Source organism: Podarcis gaigeae, assembly GCF_964106915.1.
Source record: "Podarcis gaigeae genome assembly, chromosome: 6".
In the NCBI taxonomy this organism is placed as follows: Eukaryota; Metazoa; Chordata; class Lepidosauria; order Squamata; family Lacertidae; genus Podarcis; species Podarcis gaigeae.
In genome coordinates this window covers 77,654,736-77,672,317 of record NC_139682.1, presented here as the reverse complement: position 1 = coordinate 77,672,317, position 17,582 = coordinate 77,654,736, and the positions used below count along the sequence as shown (strand labels likewise).

Genomic DNA, 17,582 nt, shown 5'->3' with positions numbered 1-17,582 from the left:
AATTAAGTACTTAATCCGAGGTACCACTGTACTTTATAATACTGGTCCTTTCCTTCTTTGAGGTCAATATTCATACAACGAGCTGTTGCACATTCAGAGAGACTAACACCCCACCCCACTCTAGTAACTTTTGTGCAACTATTTCCAAAAGCCAGGCTCAACTTCGGAGAGCACTGTGTAAATCAGTGGCTCCCAAAGGGGCTGTACCACCCCTGGGAAATGGCGCCACCTAAGAGACACGGGGCAGGGTGTGTGTGCTGAAGGTGTAATTGACCAGCAGACTTTGAAAAGTTGGTATCACTGGATCAAGTTCATCAATTTTGCTGAATGAATTAAACTAAATAGTTTTAAAGGGATTTTGAATAAAAGTGCCATTAATTTACTGTTTGAATTTCAGTGTGCTGTTGACTTCCTTAGTGAGTGGTGTAAACCGCAATTCTGAACAATGCTTTTCATTGCATTGGGGGCCCTGTGGATGCGTTTATGGACCACCCCAAAAGTTTGGGAGATGTAAGTGAAGCCCTTGAATCAATCCTTTTTTTGGGGGGTGGGTATTACACTTCCACTATTTCTTTTAATCCCCGCTGTGTGTTGGAAACGCTGCTATCCATGGTCTCCCCTTTCCACTTTTCCTGCTCACCTTAAACTTAGCGCTTTTTGGCACGCATTCTGCTCCGGGTCTTCTTGGGCCAGGGGGAGGGGAGGGAGTGGGCGAGGCTTCGGGTGCGGAAGGAGGCGAGCTATTGGCTTCTGGCCGGCAGCCTCCTTGTCAGTTTGGGTGGGTGGGTGGGGAGCAGGAGGGGGTGGGAGAAAAGAAGGGCGGGAGGAGGCGGAGGAGGGAGGCTGTCCGCTCGCTCGCTCGCTCTCTGGCTGCTGTTCTCCCCGTGCGCTTCTGGGCCAGCCCTCTTTTCAGGATGCAGCCTTGAGGGGGGATGCTGCGCTCTCCGCCTTTGGACTGAAGCCCCTCATTGCCCTGCAGTTGGGAAAGCAGGGCGCATCGGAAGGGCCTGGAGCCGGGCTGTCGAGACCCAGCCGGCAGCGAGGGACCAACCTCTCTCTCTCTCTCTTTCTCGGACCCTCTCCAGGCACCTTTCTTTTCATTTTTCCCACTCCCCGCTTTGGCACACCGGATCGGATGGATCTCTAGAGAAGACGGCGCGGCGCCTTTGGGAATATAAGTGGCGCGGAGGAGGCGACGGCGGGCCAGGCGAGCGAGCGAGCAGCGCGCAGGGGGCCAAGGCGCCCCGGAGGTTGGGCAGGGGGGCGCGCGCGTCGAGTTTTTTTTTGGCACGCTCGGCGGTGGAGGCACCCCTCTCCATGGAGACGAGGCGGACATGGTCCACAAGGTGGAAAACGAAACGGTGGTTCTGGGACTCCGCTTGGCCCGCGCTACTCGTCGCTTGGATGCTCCTGCTGGAGGCGGCGGAGGTCAGGGGAGGTAAGGAAGGAGACCAGCCGGGCTGCCATCGCCGCTTTCTCCTGTGCCCCGTTTGGGAACGGGGTGGTGGTGAGGGGGCGGGAGGAGAAGATAGCAGCCAGGGAAGCCCCTGACTTGTCCAGCCAAAGGTACCCGGGCTCACAAGTCCGCTCACATCTCTGGAGTGGTGGAAGGCACTCTGTGCGCGCTCAGAGGATTCCTTGCCTCTTCTGATTGTTGCGTAGAAGCCAGGCGCTTGAGCTAATCCCTGACCCCAACTTTGAGCTCCTTCGGACTTTAGGGCGGGGGGAGGCATGACATTTCAATGAAGTCCCCCCAGGGGAAAGTTTTTCTCCCCACCCCCTGTGACCAGTCGTGGGTTTGGTGATGCTTCTGCTCAGATTCTCTTAGTCGCAGGCTTCTACCTTGCTGCTTGCTTGGGAGTACTAAATTTACACTGAACTCATGTCAGTTTCAGCGTAATATCCATAGGATCAGGCTGCGAGTCTCCTCCGCTCCAGCTTCTTGAGGCTTTCAGGGAGTCGTGGAGCAGCGGCGGTGGGAAGGTGCTAAAACTGGGAAGGAATGCGGGACACTTTCGGAACAAAGCTACTTTTCTTTGTGCGCCCGGCCAATTTTTTGGAAACGCTTCGGGGAAATGGTTTCTGCAAACTCTCACCACCAGCGCAGCGCCTCTTGAACTTGCCGAAGTCATTAAGCCGATCAAGTTCACAAAATCTTGGCCAAAGAGAGAGGGGCTGGAAGGAAAGGGAGCGGGGGCTTTGTGAATGCTTGAAATAGGAGGTGGGAGACACTGTCTGTAGACTTCAAGTCATGCCACTTTCTCAAAGGGGGTGGAATAAATAAATGTTAAAATAAAAAAATAGATCAGCAGGGGATTCTTTACAGCAGCAAACTGCCTTCGATCCTAAATGTCTCTCTCAGGTATCAGGAACTAACTGGCGCCCTCTGAGTATGTGAGTGCGGCTCTCTTTTTTGGCTGGCGAGAAATAAGCAGTAAAGGGACTGACATTTTTGAGCTGCTGTAGCGTGGGACTTTTTTGGCACAGAGGTCTTCAACCACTGCTTATGGGGAAAGAGAGAAGAGTACGTAGGAAGTCTTCTGTGGAGCCCTCAAGCTTGCGCGTTCGGAGAGCAGCAGCAGTTAGACAGCCCAAGATATCGCCTTACCTGTTTTGCATCTCCGACCTGTGACCAAGCACACACACACGCCAGAGCCCCAGCGGGCTCTTTCCAGCTTACGTGGCAAGCCTCTGACAGGAGCTCAATGCATAGCGGAGAAGGAATCTCCTCCCTTTCTCCTCCCCTCCCCTTAGGTGCATCCCTGGGCAGGAAAGAGCGGGGCTGACTGAGTGGTCCGTTAGGTGTCTGTGGCCACTTGTGAGCAGGGTGCTATTCCTGGGCGTTTGCAGAGTCTAGAAGGAAGTTTGAAACTCCAGAGAGTTCCCGCGGGAGGAGGAGGAGGAGGCGGGGGAGTCAAAGAGGGCCATGACAGGGAAGGTGCCTCCCTTTCTCCGTATCTGGTGTGTGTGTGTGTGTGTGTGTGTGTGTGTGTGTGATCCCAAGGGGAGAATTGCTCCGGAGGGTGCAACCCCACTGTTCCATCAGAATAGCAGCGAACCCACCACACAGCTGGAAATTCTGAAAGAAGCAGCAGCAGGAGCTGAGATACCAGCAATACGGGAAATGCGCCTTGGAAATAAATCTGCATCTCTGCACAGGACAGAGATCTGCCTGGCAGTGCGCTGAGTTTCCCTTCTCCAGCATCAGCAGGTCTTTGTCACTTTCTCCCATCCAGTGGAATCCCTTGAAGTGATTGGGTCGTTTTGTTGTGGTGGTTCTTTTTGGTCCATCTCCTGCAGCCTTTGCAGCCTGGCCTCCAAATGCACACAAATCTTGAGTTGTTTTTTAAGGAAATCCTTAGGATGGCTGCTTTCTTCTTCTTCTTCTTCTTCTTCTTCTTCTTCTTCTTCTTCTTCTTCTTCTTCTCTCGTGGCTCTCGGTTTTGTAGATCTATTGGTCTGGCTCACGATGCAAATCGACTGTGGAAGAGAGAAAGGTGCTTTCAGAGAGCTCCCTCTCAGCCTCTGGGTGCCTGATCACCTCTTGGACTTGTCAGTCACATCCCTCAGTCTTTCTGCCCCCTGCTGGCTTGATTTGGGTCTTCGAAGTTGGGAGGACCAGTCAATCCATGCTCACCTCTTACCTTGAGCCATGAATTACTCCCACCCTGGTCTCCCCATTCCTTGGGGGCCATGACATGTGCGGGAAATATATACATCTTATTCCAAGCAAAGCAAAGTGATTTAAGGAATTGTAAAGATGAAAGCACACTTATTGACTTCTTAACTTTCTTTTTCCCCTTCCACACCCCCTGGCTATCTGCTTTGTTCCCCAGACCTCCTTAGGAAATGAGAATGCTAAAAAGCTGAGGGTTGTAGGTTGTTTCAGATGGGATCAAACTCACTTTCTCCAAATGAAGCTCAGATGACTGAAAAAATATGTTGGCAAGGGTTTTGCTGCATGGTGCCGATCTCTCTGGGGCTGTGATCCTCTTAAGCACACTTAGCTGGGAGAAAGCTCTGTCGAAACTGGAAGGGGTTCCTTCCAAGTGCATGTGCTTAAATCTCAGATCACACGGTAAACTGACAAGATCATTAAAAAAAAATCGAACTTTTGTCAAATCCCTGCAGACACCATGTGGTCCCTCGACATTCTGTCCTTTGTTTCTTTGTCTAGAGAAATCATTAAGTAGCTTTCTGTACTGTTGTAAAAGTTTGGAGCACATTGCTTGGTTGTTTCAGTGGGAATTAAATCCCAGTGAGAGTTGGATATCACCTCGCATTTCCACAAAATCATTGATAAGCAGTTGCCTCCTTTATCTTCTCATTTCTTTCAGCTAACAAGTCCTCAACATAATAGATAGGGATCTTCACTTCCCACAAGATAATGCAGAAGGAGGCGGGAGGGGGAAAATCCAATGTATGCCATATGTGGTAAAATGCAATTATTAACATTAGAATTTCTGCCTCTGCTGTGAAAGGTTTTTCTTTTTTACTTGAAAATGAATAAAATGGTTTAATATTGGACAAATCTTGTACCATTTTCTATCAAGCAAGCCTTCACACCATCTTAAACAGGTCTCCTTAGAACTTAGTAATTAACTTCCAATAATTCTGCAACCCTCCGCAGAATTTTTGGGTGGGGGAATCAGGAAGGACAGGATAGAAATCAAATAAATCTGTCAAAAGTTTTGAAAACAACTTCTTAGTTAAATACACATGGGTTTGCTTGCATTCATAGAGCCTCAACCCAATGCTATGTATGCTTACATGAAAGTAAGTTCCACTGAGTTCAGTGGGGTTACTCCCAAGTAAGCATGCATAGAACTGCAATTGCAAAATAACCTCTGCGGAATTCTAATTCCCACTTCAATATTTTATAATATGATAATTCCCGCAATGGGACTATCAGTGGAGAATTCCCATTCATTCTCTTAGGGTTCTCCTCTTACGACAGAGAATCTGTCCCTCTCTGATTTATGCAACCTTTGGCAGAAAATACTTCCTTTCATTGCAAGTCTACTTAGATATCTAAGACTTTCTTTGATTCACATCACCTTTTAAATATGACATCTGTTGGCAGGGATGATTGGGACGAATGAGCACCTTTTTTCAAAGTAGCTATAGAAGTCGATTAATTTACGATCCAGTTTTGTGAGGATCCCTTGTATTTATGCCCCACCATGATAGTGAATGAGAAATAAAATGAAATATTCACTTGGTGTACAACCTCAGAACATCCAAGGTTTGTGTGTCAAGACCCCAAGACCACCCCCGTTTATGAATAAGACACAGGAACACAGATATTAGGTTAATGATTATTGGGCAAATTTAGGCCACAACTTTATTGGTTACAAAATGTGAGCGGTATTGGCTTAGGCATTGGAATTGACCCAACGATATCTGACTCCTGCCCGCCCTGCAGGGAGTCCTGTAAGGGTCAACCACCAGTAGGGGGAGCACCGTTGATGCGAATCAACTTTCACTTACCCCTGGGTTCCCAATGGGGTTGTGGCATGGCCCCCTCCCTGGGCTTTGGACAAGATCCACACCCCCAATCCATAATCTCAGAGTCGTGGGTTCGAGTTCTACGTTGGGCAAGAGATTCCTGCCTTGCAGGGGGTTGGGCTAGATGACCCTTGTGGTCTCTTCCAACTCTACAATTCTACTCATTCTGACATGACTATATAAAAAATAGCATTTTGCTGCCTTTTCCCCATGATGAAATCGAAGGTTGTGTGCATAGGGTTCTCAGATGACCAGATCTGCTCAGCTTTACCTGAGTGCTTATGAGAATAAGCAGTAAACATACTGAGAAGGAATTTAGAGGAAGGTTATAAATAGCCAATCGCCTGATCACCTAGTGTGAGAAACAGCCTCCCCCAGGTGACCAATCAGAGAAGCATTTGCAAATGGAGAGAGAGTTTATTCTCCCCCCTCCCCTTTTGGGCTACAGACATCGCACACCAATGGCTATCCATAGGGGAGTGTGGCAAAGCAGACTAGGGGAAAATTATGGGTTAGGGACTTCTGCAGATATATTTGCAAGTCTAATGAAATGAAAACACCTTCAAGAAGCAACAGGGGGGTTTGTTGTGCTTTTTTTTTTTTTAAAAAAAGCTAGTGCAACTCCTGAATGAAAAAAGGTAGAAAAAATGGGCATACTTTTCTTGGCTGGATATGTCTAAATTCACATTTTTTTTAAAAAAAAAATCCAGTTGTTTTTTTAAAAAATAAAATAAAATAAAATATGAAGCTCTTCACAGAAACCACAAAATGGAAACACAACCCTGATTGTATGAAAATAGGGACAGAATGGGAATAGAATTTCTATCCGAGAGAGGAATTTGAATTGTTTCTTATTTCATTGCAAGTACCATGCTAGTCTATAATAAATAAGAAACAATTTCAGTTCCCCTCTGGAGCTACATGCAGAAAACCACTTGCGTGTTGAAGGGGAAGGGCCTTAGCTAGTGGTAGAAGATTGCAGAAAAGGTTATGGGTTCACTTCCTTGGCATCTCTGGGTGCAGATGAGAGAATCCTGCCTGAAAACCAGGAAAGTGATGCCCAGTCTGTGTGTACAATAATGAGCTAGATCAGGGTTTCCCAAACTTGGCCTCCAGCTGGTTTTGGACTACAATTCCCATCATCCCTCACCACTTGTCCTGCTAGCTAGGGATGATGGGAACCGTAGTCCAAAAACAGTTGGAGACCCAAGTTTGGGAAAACCTGAGTGGACCAATGGTCTACCTCAGTGTAAGATGACTTCTAATATTTCTTTCCAACTTGCTGATTTCAGAACTGGAATTTGCATATCCTTCAGCTAAACAGACACACTACTCGTTTGTTCCCCTATGTGTAAATGTCACTGGTTGCAGAGTGCGAGAGTTCTTCATATTTCTGTGTGGCTTGTATTTGGCTTTGTGTCCTTTCACTCTAGCATTGGCCAATATGCCAGTGTATTAAATGTCACTGTCAACTTTAAAACAAAAAACTGGCCCTGTCTCTGTGAAACCCAAGAATTAAACAGGTGGAACTTTCTTCCAAATGCAGATGAGTGTTGGGAAAAGTTTGACTGTGTTACATTTTTGTGGTGTAAGCTGCTTTCAAAAGAAGGGCAACATTGGGTTGGGCTCACACCCAGTTAGGCTGCAGTCTTCACCATCTCCACTCAAATGTAAGTCTCACTGAATTCTGTGGGCCTGACTAGGCTAGGATTGCTTCCAATGTTCTCCTGAACTATGGGGTATCCGGCGGAAAGTCCTGCAGGAGTGCACAATCTCACAGCAGGCATTAGTATCCACTGGGTCTGGCAGGCCCAGTGGCGTCACAACGGGGGGCATGGAAGGTGGTACACCCCGGGTTCCATGCCTGGGTGTGTGTGTGTGTGTGACAAGAAGTCACCCCATGGGGGCTTGAGGCAGCGCAAGCAGCCATCGCGGCGCCGCAGTCGCCTTTGGAGGATCCCCCATTCGTGGCTGCAGCCATGAGCAGAGGATCTTGATGATGGCAGCAAACCACTATGTACAGTGCATGTGCGGCGTCGCATGCATGCACTGTATGTAGCGACGCAGCACATGCGCTGTATAGCGGTTTGCCGCCAGCGCCACTCCAGCGCCGTGGGGATGGTGATGGGATCCCTCCATTACCGTGAGAGCCAGTGTGGTGTAGTGGTTAAGAGCGATAGACTCGTAATCTGGGGAACCGGGTTCGCGTCTCCGCTCCTCCACATGCAGCTGCTGGGTGACCTTGGGCCAGTCACACTTCTTTGAAGTCTCTCAGCCCCACTCACCTCACAGAGTGTTTGTTGTCGGGGAGGAAGGGAAAGGAGAATGTTAGCCACTTTGAGACTCCTTAGGATAGTGATAAAGTGGGATATCAAATCCAAACTCCTCTTCCTCCTCCTCCTCGGCAAACCGCTATACAGCGCATGTGCAGCATCACTATGTACAGCACATGTGTCGTACGTAGTGACGCTGCACATGTGCCCTACGTCATGGTGTCCACCCCGGGTGGCACGATGTCATCCTTCACCCCTGGGCAGGCCAACAGGTCGAAAGTCCTGTCAGGCCCAGTTCCTGCAGCCAATCAAGGCATCGGGGCACCTGAGAGTCAGTCCCGCACAAGCACAGTTGCAAAGACCTCCCTGGAACATCCTAGCCATGGTCCAACCAACGTGGGAAGTTGAGCAGCCACAGCACTTCATCTCTGCTTCCCTTTCATACTTTGCATGCTGATTGCAGCATCTGGGCTTGATGAGGCAGATGATCCTCACCTGTCCTGAGCCTACTGTAGCTGAGGATTAACACACCTCCTCCCAAAGCTAACACACTTCACCTGGGCTGTGGGCCCTTGTCTGCCTCAACCTCCCAGTGCTTCTTTCCTTCTGCTCCCTATGCCTCAGAGCCCAGCCTGTTTGTGGAGACAGGGGTCCCTCTGGCTCTGGTGATGGGCCCTGCTGTCCTAGTTCCTGTGGACTGACTTCCATCCTCCATGCCATCTTCCATTGTCTCGTGAGTACTTTCTACAGCAACTTCTCCTTCTCCATCCCCAGCCTGCCCTACTGTGCCCCAGTCATGACTATACCCCTCGCTGGGATCCTCTTCCTCCTCTCTGTTGCCCTGCCAGTTCGTGACATCATTGAAATCAGTGGGAAGCCGTGACAACTTTCTGCATTGATTTCAATGGGGCCGGAGGTTGACTAGGTTTGTAGGAAATTCTTTTGGACAAAATTGGACCATGGGGTCATCTAGCTCGGCAGTGTCTATGCAGGGGAGCAGGAGCTCACCAGGGTTTCAGACAGGGGTCTCTCACAGTCCTACCTGGCATAGGTGCCAAGTCCCTGGGGCCCTGGGTGCCCGAGAACCCACAAAATTACCCATGAAGGGGTAGGACACCCACAAATTTCAGTGCCATGGCCATGCACGCAGCATGGCACCCATGGCCCTGGGCACTCATGGTTGTGGGGCCAAGTTGGCACTCCTGCTCCTGGAGATGCCAGGGTTCAAACCTGAGGCCTTCTACATGCCAGGCAAGTGTTATAGCACTGACCTGCAATCCTTCCTTTCCGCTGGATCCAACCCATTGCATGTTTATGTGTGTGCAATACTTCAGGCATGGCCAAACGTGGCCCTCCAGACGTTTTGGGAATACAACTTCCATCATCCCTAGCTAACAGGACCAGTGGTCAGGGATGATGGGAATTGTAGTCCCAAAACATCAGGGCCAATACTAGATGATCTGTGAGGAATGGGGATACTACGAAACTGTTATAGTCAATATGCAGTATCTTCCAAGAGTTCCCCATGTTTCAAATAAATTAGAACAGACAGTCAAATCAGAGAATCAAAGGTGGTGATTTGGAATGAGTCGAAATGGTCTCAATTTACAGTTGTGTCCCAAGGATTGCAGGCAAAATGGCCATGTCTTCCTCAGTGCATATCCCAACCCTGGCGGTAGAAAGAATCAGGGGCCTGTCAAACAATTGGCTGTTAAAATTAAGCATTTCTATGACAGACCTGTGGCCGAATGCTGATTCCTCTCCCTCCCACCCCCTGCTTTGGCAGCTGATACAGAAATATGCCTGGTATGTTGTGTAGGTTGTGCAGTCCTTTCCTTGTCCTTCATCAGAAAGCTTGAGACAGACCCTGAATGAAAAGGAAGGTGGATTCCCCTCACCCGAAAGCCAGTCCTTCTGTGTGTTTGTGGGGAAAGGTTTTTATACCTCTAGTCTTGGTCTTTATATTTTAAAATATTTTGTGGGGAAGGGAAATCTCTCTCTTCTGTTACATATAAACAATGCACATTGGGTTTTTTTAGCCACTATTAATAGTGCTGTTGTTGTTGTTGTTGCTAAAGTGTGTATTGAGGAGTGACTTCCTCCTTAAACCATATCTCCCCCTTAGATGTTTTCTCTTGGGCCCCATTAGTACAATCCATCACACCACTTTCAACAGTCAATGGCTTTCCCCCAAGGAATCCTGGGAACTGTAGTTTAAGGATGCTGATAATTGTTAGGAGAGTTAACTCAGTGTTTAAAATTTCCAGAGTGGTTCCAATCCCTCCTCTTCTCCTGCTGCGCACACTTTGAGAACCACTGCAGTATACAATGCAACAATAACATCCCTGTAGTTCTTATAATAGATAGATATTTGCACAACAAATGTTAATAAAATACACTGCTTTTAGGAGGGTGTCAGAGTTCAGTGGTAGAATATGTTTTTTGCATGCAGTGGATCTCGGATCCAGACCATTATATTATCATCTAAGGACCAGGTAGCCAGTGGAAGACATCTTTCTGCTGGAGATTCCAAGGATTTGCAGGTGAGCAGATTAAACCAGCATTCTTCAACCCTGGGTTCCCAGTCGTTGGGTTACAACTCCCATCTTCCCCAACCAGCTTAGCCCAATGGTCGGGGTGATGGGAATTGCAGCTCTAGCAACATCTGTGGACCCAAAGGCTGAGGAACATGGTAATTGGCCTAGCAAGACAAAGTCTGACATGATATAGGGCAACTTTCATTGTTCCCCATAGTTTAATTGCATTGCAGGGGGTTGGACTAGATGACCTTTGAGTCCTTTCCAACTCTGGGATTCTAGGATTAATTTTGAATATCTTCTGGAGAAGACTTTCCTTGTTCTTCTCTTCCCTGCTACCAAAATCTCTTCCACCCTGCGATTAAATCTGAAATGCCTTGCCTATTTCAAATATTCTGCATCAATAATTATAAGCCCTTAATTGGCAACTAATTGCAAAGCCATGAAGAGATGGTGGGGCTGTACTTCAACTCCCAGCCCCTGCAAGTGTATATCTGGCTAGTTCTGATGTCCTGAAGGGCACTTCCGGCAGGGAAAGCAGTCAGCAAAGCCGAGGAGGCTGGATTTTGACCTGGCACCTCCAGTTTTTTTCTGACCCCTATTAGGAACTACAGAAAAGGAAACCACAAATTTGACACAGCAGTTTTCCTGCCCTGTGGCTGTCTGGCCTTATCCAGGCACTACCCTATCTGCCAGAAGGGGGTATGGGGGGAGGAGGTGGAATTGCAACATATAACCCCCAAAATAATAATGCTAAAACTGAAACGATACCTAAAACACTGGAACAATTCTACGCTCCTCACATATTATCATTCTTTTTCTTTCGGTGCGTGTTGTTTTGAGCAGTCCAGAACAGTGGGGTTTCCACCTGCCAGCGTGATTAAAATGTTTCTTTCTCTCTCCCCCCCCCCCCCCTTCAGCTTCCTTTCATAAGAAATCCTCATACCATTTGCTAATTTACTGTTTGGCTGGCTGTTTGAGGATAACAGGGCACAAATAAAGTAAATGGAGCGCAGGAGACATCTCTTGTGCTTTTAAGAAAGAAAACAGACTCTTGCAAAGCTATCAAGGTTTAGGATTTTTTTTGGGGGGGAGGGGGGATGAACACAGCCAGCCCCAAAGGCAGGTGGGGGGGTGTGGAGAAGAGAAAAGAAAAGAAAAACCCTCATCTATTTACAGATTCTAGACAAGCAGAGAAAGGCACATTACCCGTGATCATAATTACAGTATCGAGTTCTTCAATGTAACGTTTGCAAACTGCACATGTTAATAGAGGAATTGTTGACCTTCTTATTCACATCTGAGCAGGAGCCGGCAGTTGTGGAATTCTTTCAGCACATAATCACCCCTAAGACGTGGCTTGAAAAGAAAAGAAAAAAAGAAACCCTCTTGTGAGCACAAGGCTGGGGTACCCAATGTAAGCCAAATCAACAGTGCATTCAGCATGAGAAATGGAAGTGAGATTATTCAGTGCTAGTCGCTAAGATCTGAAATGTAGAATATGCATGGCTCCTTGGAGCAAGCCCACAAACCACTCCCAGCTTCGGCTTGTTTTCTGGTGCAGTGAATTAACTGCACATTGCACTCCTAAAAACAACCCAAGCTGCATTTGCATGGCAGTTTGTTACGTTTTCAAAATCCCCCCCCCCCAAAAAAAAACCCCTGTTAATTTCCGCATTATGTTTGAGCTTTCAAACAATGGAAAAAGTGACTTCCAGAACTATAGGGAAATACAGGGGAACTATCAGGGAATATCATGCAAGTTTGTATAGGGCTGCAGTTTGCTAAAGATCCTGAGAGTTGTTGTTGTTTAGTCGTTTAGTTGTGTCTGACTCTTCGTGACCCCATGGACCAGAGCACATCAGGCCCTCCTGTCTTCCACTGCCTCCCGCAGTTTGGTCAAACTCATGTTTGTAGCTTCAAGAACACTGTCCAACCATCTCATCCTCTGTTGTCCCCTTCTCCTTGTGCCCTCCATCTTTCCCAACATCAGGGACTTTTCCAGGGAGTCTTCTCTTCTCATGAGGTGGCCAAAGTATTGGAGTCTCAGCTTCAGGATCTGTCCTTCCAGTGAGCACTCAGGGCTGATTTCCTTCAGAATGGATAGGTTTGACTGTGTTTGACTGAGAGTTGCTAGGAGTCCTTTGCAGAGCTACTGTTCCAGAGTGGCTTAATGATCAGTCCCCCTTCCCAGTGAACTCTGGAAATTATAGCTCTGTGAGCGGAATGGGGGAGTCTGCTAACAGCCTTCAGAACCCTTAACAAACTACTGTTCCTAGGGCTTTAAGGGAGAAGCAGTAGTATTGCGTCCTTTGCTGGCCCCCAGTGTGCCCATGCTTATGCACGCACAACAGGTGGGACCAGGTAGAGCTGGGTGCAGAGGGTAAACAAAACCCACTGTGCCAGCCCAACCCTTGCCACAGCCATTGGGCAGGCTGTGCCTCCTGCCTGCCTGTCCATGCAGCGGGGAGCCTGGTGGCCAATGTTGTTCTTTATTGGGTGCATGTCCCCAATACTGGCTGGGTGGCCATTCAGAGAGGGGGCTGGAGGCATGGCAGTAAGGCCAGGCCAGACTCTGGGACCAGAGACCCCCGGTGGCAGGCAGGGCAAGGATCCCTGCATGGGGGCGTCTGGCTCACACACCCCAAATCATGTGCCCAGGGCTATGCCCCCCCTGGACCTCCCCACACTCCGCCCCTGGGGGGAAGCCATGACTATGTAGACTGATGCTGCTTTATATGTATAGCAGATGGGGACCCAGAAAGAGGAAGCTGAAAGCCATGGCCATCCTTTGGACTGGATGTAAGTAAGAAAACAGGCAGATGGGAGGGGAGCCTGGCTGAGGGCAGAATGAAATTGATTAGGCAGTGCCTGGGTGGGTCAACCTATTTGTTGCAGTGCCACTAGAAGCCAGAATTGATGGCAAGAGATTGGGTTGTATTCAATGTAGGACAAAGTAGCACTTCGCATGAGCAGAATGACTTCTGATTGTGCAATGTGTCTTTCTCCCACCCCATCCCTCTGTGTGCCCCCTAAATCTGTTCTGGATCCCCCCCCCCCCCGCAGCCTCCAAAACAGATTTGGGGTCAGTGCAGGGTGCACGTGGTGGGAGGAGAGTCCCATTGCACAAGTAGAAGTTGTTCTGCTTCCACAATCACTGCTCATTTTATTTAAACTTGTGTTTGTGTTTTGAAAACACATCATGCTCTCCAAAATGCATGCATTAGTGTCTGTACATGAGGGATTGTACATGCCAGGGATGGAACCTAGGGACACTGAACTTGGTTCATAGCTTCCCAAGCAACCGTGCATTGTCCGCATTTTGTAAGGCTTGAATTTGCGTGTCAAGGCCCCTAAGTCACCCATGGGAGAAATAAAGACAAGGAAACAGAATTTTAGGTTAATGTTAATGGGCAAATTTAGGCCACAACTTTATTGGTTACAGAATGTGAGCGGTATTGGCTTAGGCAAACTACCAGTAGGGGGAGCCCAGCTGATGTGGATCAATTCGAGCATCCCCTGGGTTCCCGAAAAGGGGTCATGGCATTGCCCTAGCCCCTCCCCAGGCTTTGGACAAGATCTCACGCTGTGACGGGGAGGCTGAGTGGCCCCACCGCAAAGCGTCCCCACGTGGAGGTAGAACCGATTTATATAGAAACAAAGAATAACGTGTCTGACAGCAGCAAGCCAGCAGTAAATCACACAGAACAAGGTGGAGTTAACTCTTTATTAGCGAAACAGGATGTGCCCAGAAGGGTCAGGCCCAACGAGTACAGCAACGCAGGTCTTGCCCCGATGAAGCAGTGGCCAAGACTAAAGCTCCCTGCCTCCCAACAACTGGCTATGTCTCCTCTTCCACTTCATATCTGTTCAAAATCCTAGAATGAAACTGGAAATTTGATCCGCTTTCCTGCTTTGCTAGTAGAAAATGTGTGAGAAGCTTCAAAAGAATATGAGATTGAGTTCTTCAGATTGGAAGTTGGTGTGACATTTTTTACTTAGTGCAGTTGTGCTAGTCTGCTGCTGCTGAATGCCTGTCCGTAGCACTTACTGTACCCCACAAACCATTTCCTTCCACAGCAGACCCAGTAACTCTGCCGACTAGTCCAATTGAGCTGCCTTATGGGGGTTGCACTTGAAGCATCAGGGGTTTGTAACCTCACCGAGGCTGGTGTTGTCATGCAAGGCAATAGGATTGTCCCTGAGACAGTTTTGGGTTCCAGGCAGTCCTGTGTAGTTGGTGAGACACAACACAGCTGCCACACATGCATGTATTTAATTTAGACCCCCCCCTTCATTCCAAAGGCTCTGAGTAGTTCCTACAAATATTTTAATTGCTTTAAAGATGGGGCAGTCCTCCTCGCCTAAGAAATGGATTGTTTCCTCCCTCTTTTTTCCATGAGCACATCTAAAATACCTGTTGCATTACAACAGATATTCTGAAAGCTGCTTGCAGTTGTTAGGCTTTTTTCCCCAACCGGGAAGGGGCTAAACTCCCTAGCAGCCCTTTTGAGTTAGATTGTGCTTTCCTTTCCTTTTGCCATCAAGGAGCTTCATTTAGACTTCATCAAGCAGTCTAAAGTCTTTGAGTTGGTATATCAGCCTAGAATAGTTCTCCAGTACCCCCGAACTGCTGCCTTGCACCCAGGACAGATATGGGGAACTTTTGGATTTTCAGATATTGCCAAGCTACAGCTCCCATCAGCCCCAGCAAGCATGACTACCGGTAATTGCCTGGGGTGATGGAAGTTGTGGTTCAACAACATCTGGAAAGCCAAAGGTTCCCCACATCTGACATTCTTCTTCTTCTTTGGCGATCACTCATAGCCGAGTAAGATTGTCTTCCATAAACACGGTTTTAACAAAGAGTCCATAAGTAACTGTGAAGGCCAATTCTGGACCCACACATCCTTCCACAGTGAGGACATTGGTTCCCAGGCGGGAATTGATCATGGTGTGGATTTGCCAAGCATGCCTTCCTCTTAGCATGTTTCTCCCTTGCGTCCTGAACATTGCCAGGGCCACATAAGAAGATTACCACATAGACATACATAACTTTATTTCCATTGCATGATTACTAACTGAGCTGTTGGTGACCTGCAGCTCGATGCAGGGTGGATATACTATGTAACTCATAAGCTTAAATTTCAGGGCCCCTAATTCTGCAGAGCCCCAGAAGCGACTTTAGTCCACATTCCTTTAAAATTTTGGGTCTAGTAGACTCAAGTTGAGTTGCACGAGTAATTTTTGGTTGTATATATTTCAACAATCTCAAAGTTTGAGCGTCAGTAGCACAGAGGTTATAAAAGTGTGCTGATCTGTCATGGAACAACCCCATTGAAGAAGGTAACAGTGGTTACCCAAATTTCATTGCTGGTTGTGAAGGGCCCCCATGACAATTCAAGCTTCAGGGCTCCCAAAATGTAGGTCCGTCACTGGCTCACTGTGCAAACTGGCATCCTTGGAGAAGCATTGTGCTATGGTGATGTGAAGTGTTAGGAAAACCCTTTAATTTGAGCTCTGTGATGACTTTTGGATAGATGCCACAGCCAACCATTGATAAACATGAATGCATGAACCAGTTTCGATTAGTAGCAGTAATTTTCTTCTGAGACCTACACCAGAAGGGCGGTGATAGATGCTAAGAACCTGTTCGCTTGCTTCATGAACCTTAGGATTGGGCATTGATCTAATACTCTGACCTAGATTCTATGGTCTACATAGGTCACAAAGTCCTGCATTTCTTAACATGTATTATTTATATGAAGAAGGACCATATTCTGTATTCTCAGGAGCCATTGTACTATTCAGCCAGGAGGAACAATCCAACATCCTCTTTTCTGAAGGTAGCATCACCGAGCACTAAGTAAAGGCTTTGGAAGTATGAAGCACATAAGCTCAGATGAGAGGACTTCATCAGTTGTGAGAGGCTTATGCTTTCTGACAGTTTCTCTCACTTTGGTAGACAGGCAGCAGTTCCAGAATGATGCAGTAAAATGATAGAACTTACAATACCCATATCACACCTGTTTCTTTTTCTTATAAAGCAAAAGAGTGAGCAACTGTTTCATATGTTGATTAAAATTTGCTATATCAGTTACGTCATATGATCCCAGTATCTGACCCTTGTCCTGCTAGATCTGGGGTAGCCAATGTGACCACCCTTTGATGTTGCTGAATGATAGCTCCCATCAGCGAGCCAGCATGGCCAGTGGTCAAGGCACCATCATCTAACAATATCTGGAAAGTTATCTTTCTGGCCTAAGGACTGCATTCAACCTTGGCCAACCCTCTGGAGGCCACATATAGGCAGTGGGTGTGGCCACACATGAGTGGCTGTGCAGGAAAAGTTGCGCCAGTATTTTCCTCCTTTGTAAGCTAGTTGTGCAAGTTGTAAGTGCCTGAAGAAGATGCCTGGGCTTTGCCACTGGAGCCCTGGTTTGAAACCACCAGGTATCTTAACCCCTCTATTACTAGTGACACTCAGCTGGCTGCTTTTCCCACCCTTCTGTGTGCATATCTACTTCATGCTCCTCTTTTTTGGGGTTCATGTTTATGGGTATGTGACGTTCCCACAAAACTGTGCCCGACTTTTAAAATGAACAGTATAAGTATAACAGATCTTCTGCAGGGCTGGAAACTCTTTTGCCCTTTCAGGGGAAGAGATGAAAATCAGATTATATTCATAGGCTAGAAAGCTACATTGCTCTACAGCTTCCAATTTCCAGTAGACAGAAGGCCAAAGAACTTGAACCCGTCTACTCACAGTTTAAAGTTCTCCTTTTGTTTTCAAAAAGGTCCAACAGGAAATCCCGTGTGAATCCTTCAGTTTACTAGCTGTGCTTGGGATCTGTGTTCATTGTGTGGCACATAGACTGTGGTTTGGAAGCTCCTGTAAACATATGTAGAAGTGTGACATGTACATGTTCACTATAATTTGGTGAGCAACAAAGCTGCCGATTCACATTTTCTCATTCTCCATTTGATCGCGATACGTGCATCCCCCGAGTGGAGAGCACATCGTGTTTCTTGCACCGCTTCAACCAATTCTTGGGTTACCATATTCTCAGATACAATCATGAAGCAAACACATTCCAGGAGTTTAACTTGGCACCAGCATTTCACCTCTGAGAGTATCAGTTACAAAAAGATTTAAAAAAGAACTGCTGTAAAAGAAACAATGCTTTTAGTCATGCAAATAAGAAGAATCATCATCGCTGAACTCGCTATCTGCCCAGCATTGTATTCAAATGTAGTGTGACAC

General features: G+C 47.4%; 1 protein-coding gene across 4 annotated transcripts in view; it reads left to right on the top strand.

Moving 5' to 3' along the window:
- The first annotated feature begins 837 nt into the window (after positions 1–837).
- COL11A1 (collagen type XI alpha 1 chain) overlaps positions 838–17,582 on the top strand; it is a 258,210-nt gene continuing 241,465 nt past the window's right edge. For 3 of the 4 annotated variants that reach the window (XM_083743154.1, XM_083743152.1, XM_083743155.1), the window contains exon 1: positions 862–1,438. In XM_083743154.1, coding sequence (XP_083599280.1) covers positions 1,318–1,438 — 121 coding nt within the window. In that variant the 5' untranslated portion in view covers positions 862–1,317. Of the gene's footprint in view, positions 1,439–17,582 lie in introns of all 4 variants that reach the window. The other variant, XM_083743153.1, reaches the window with a different exon arrangement.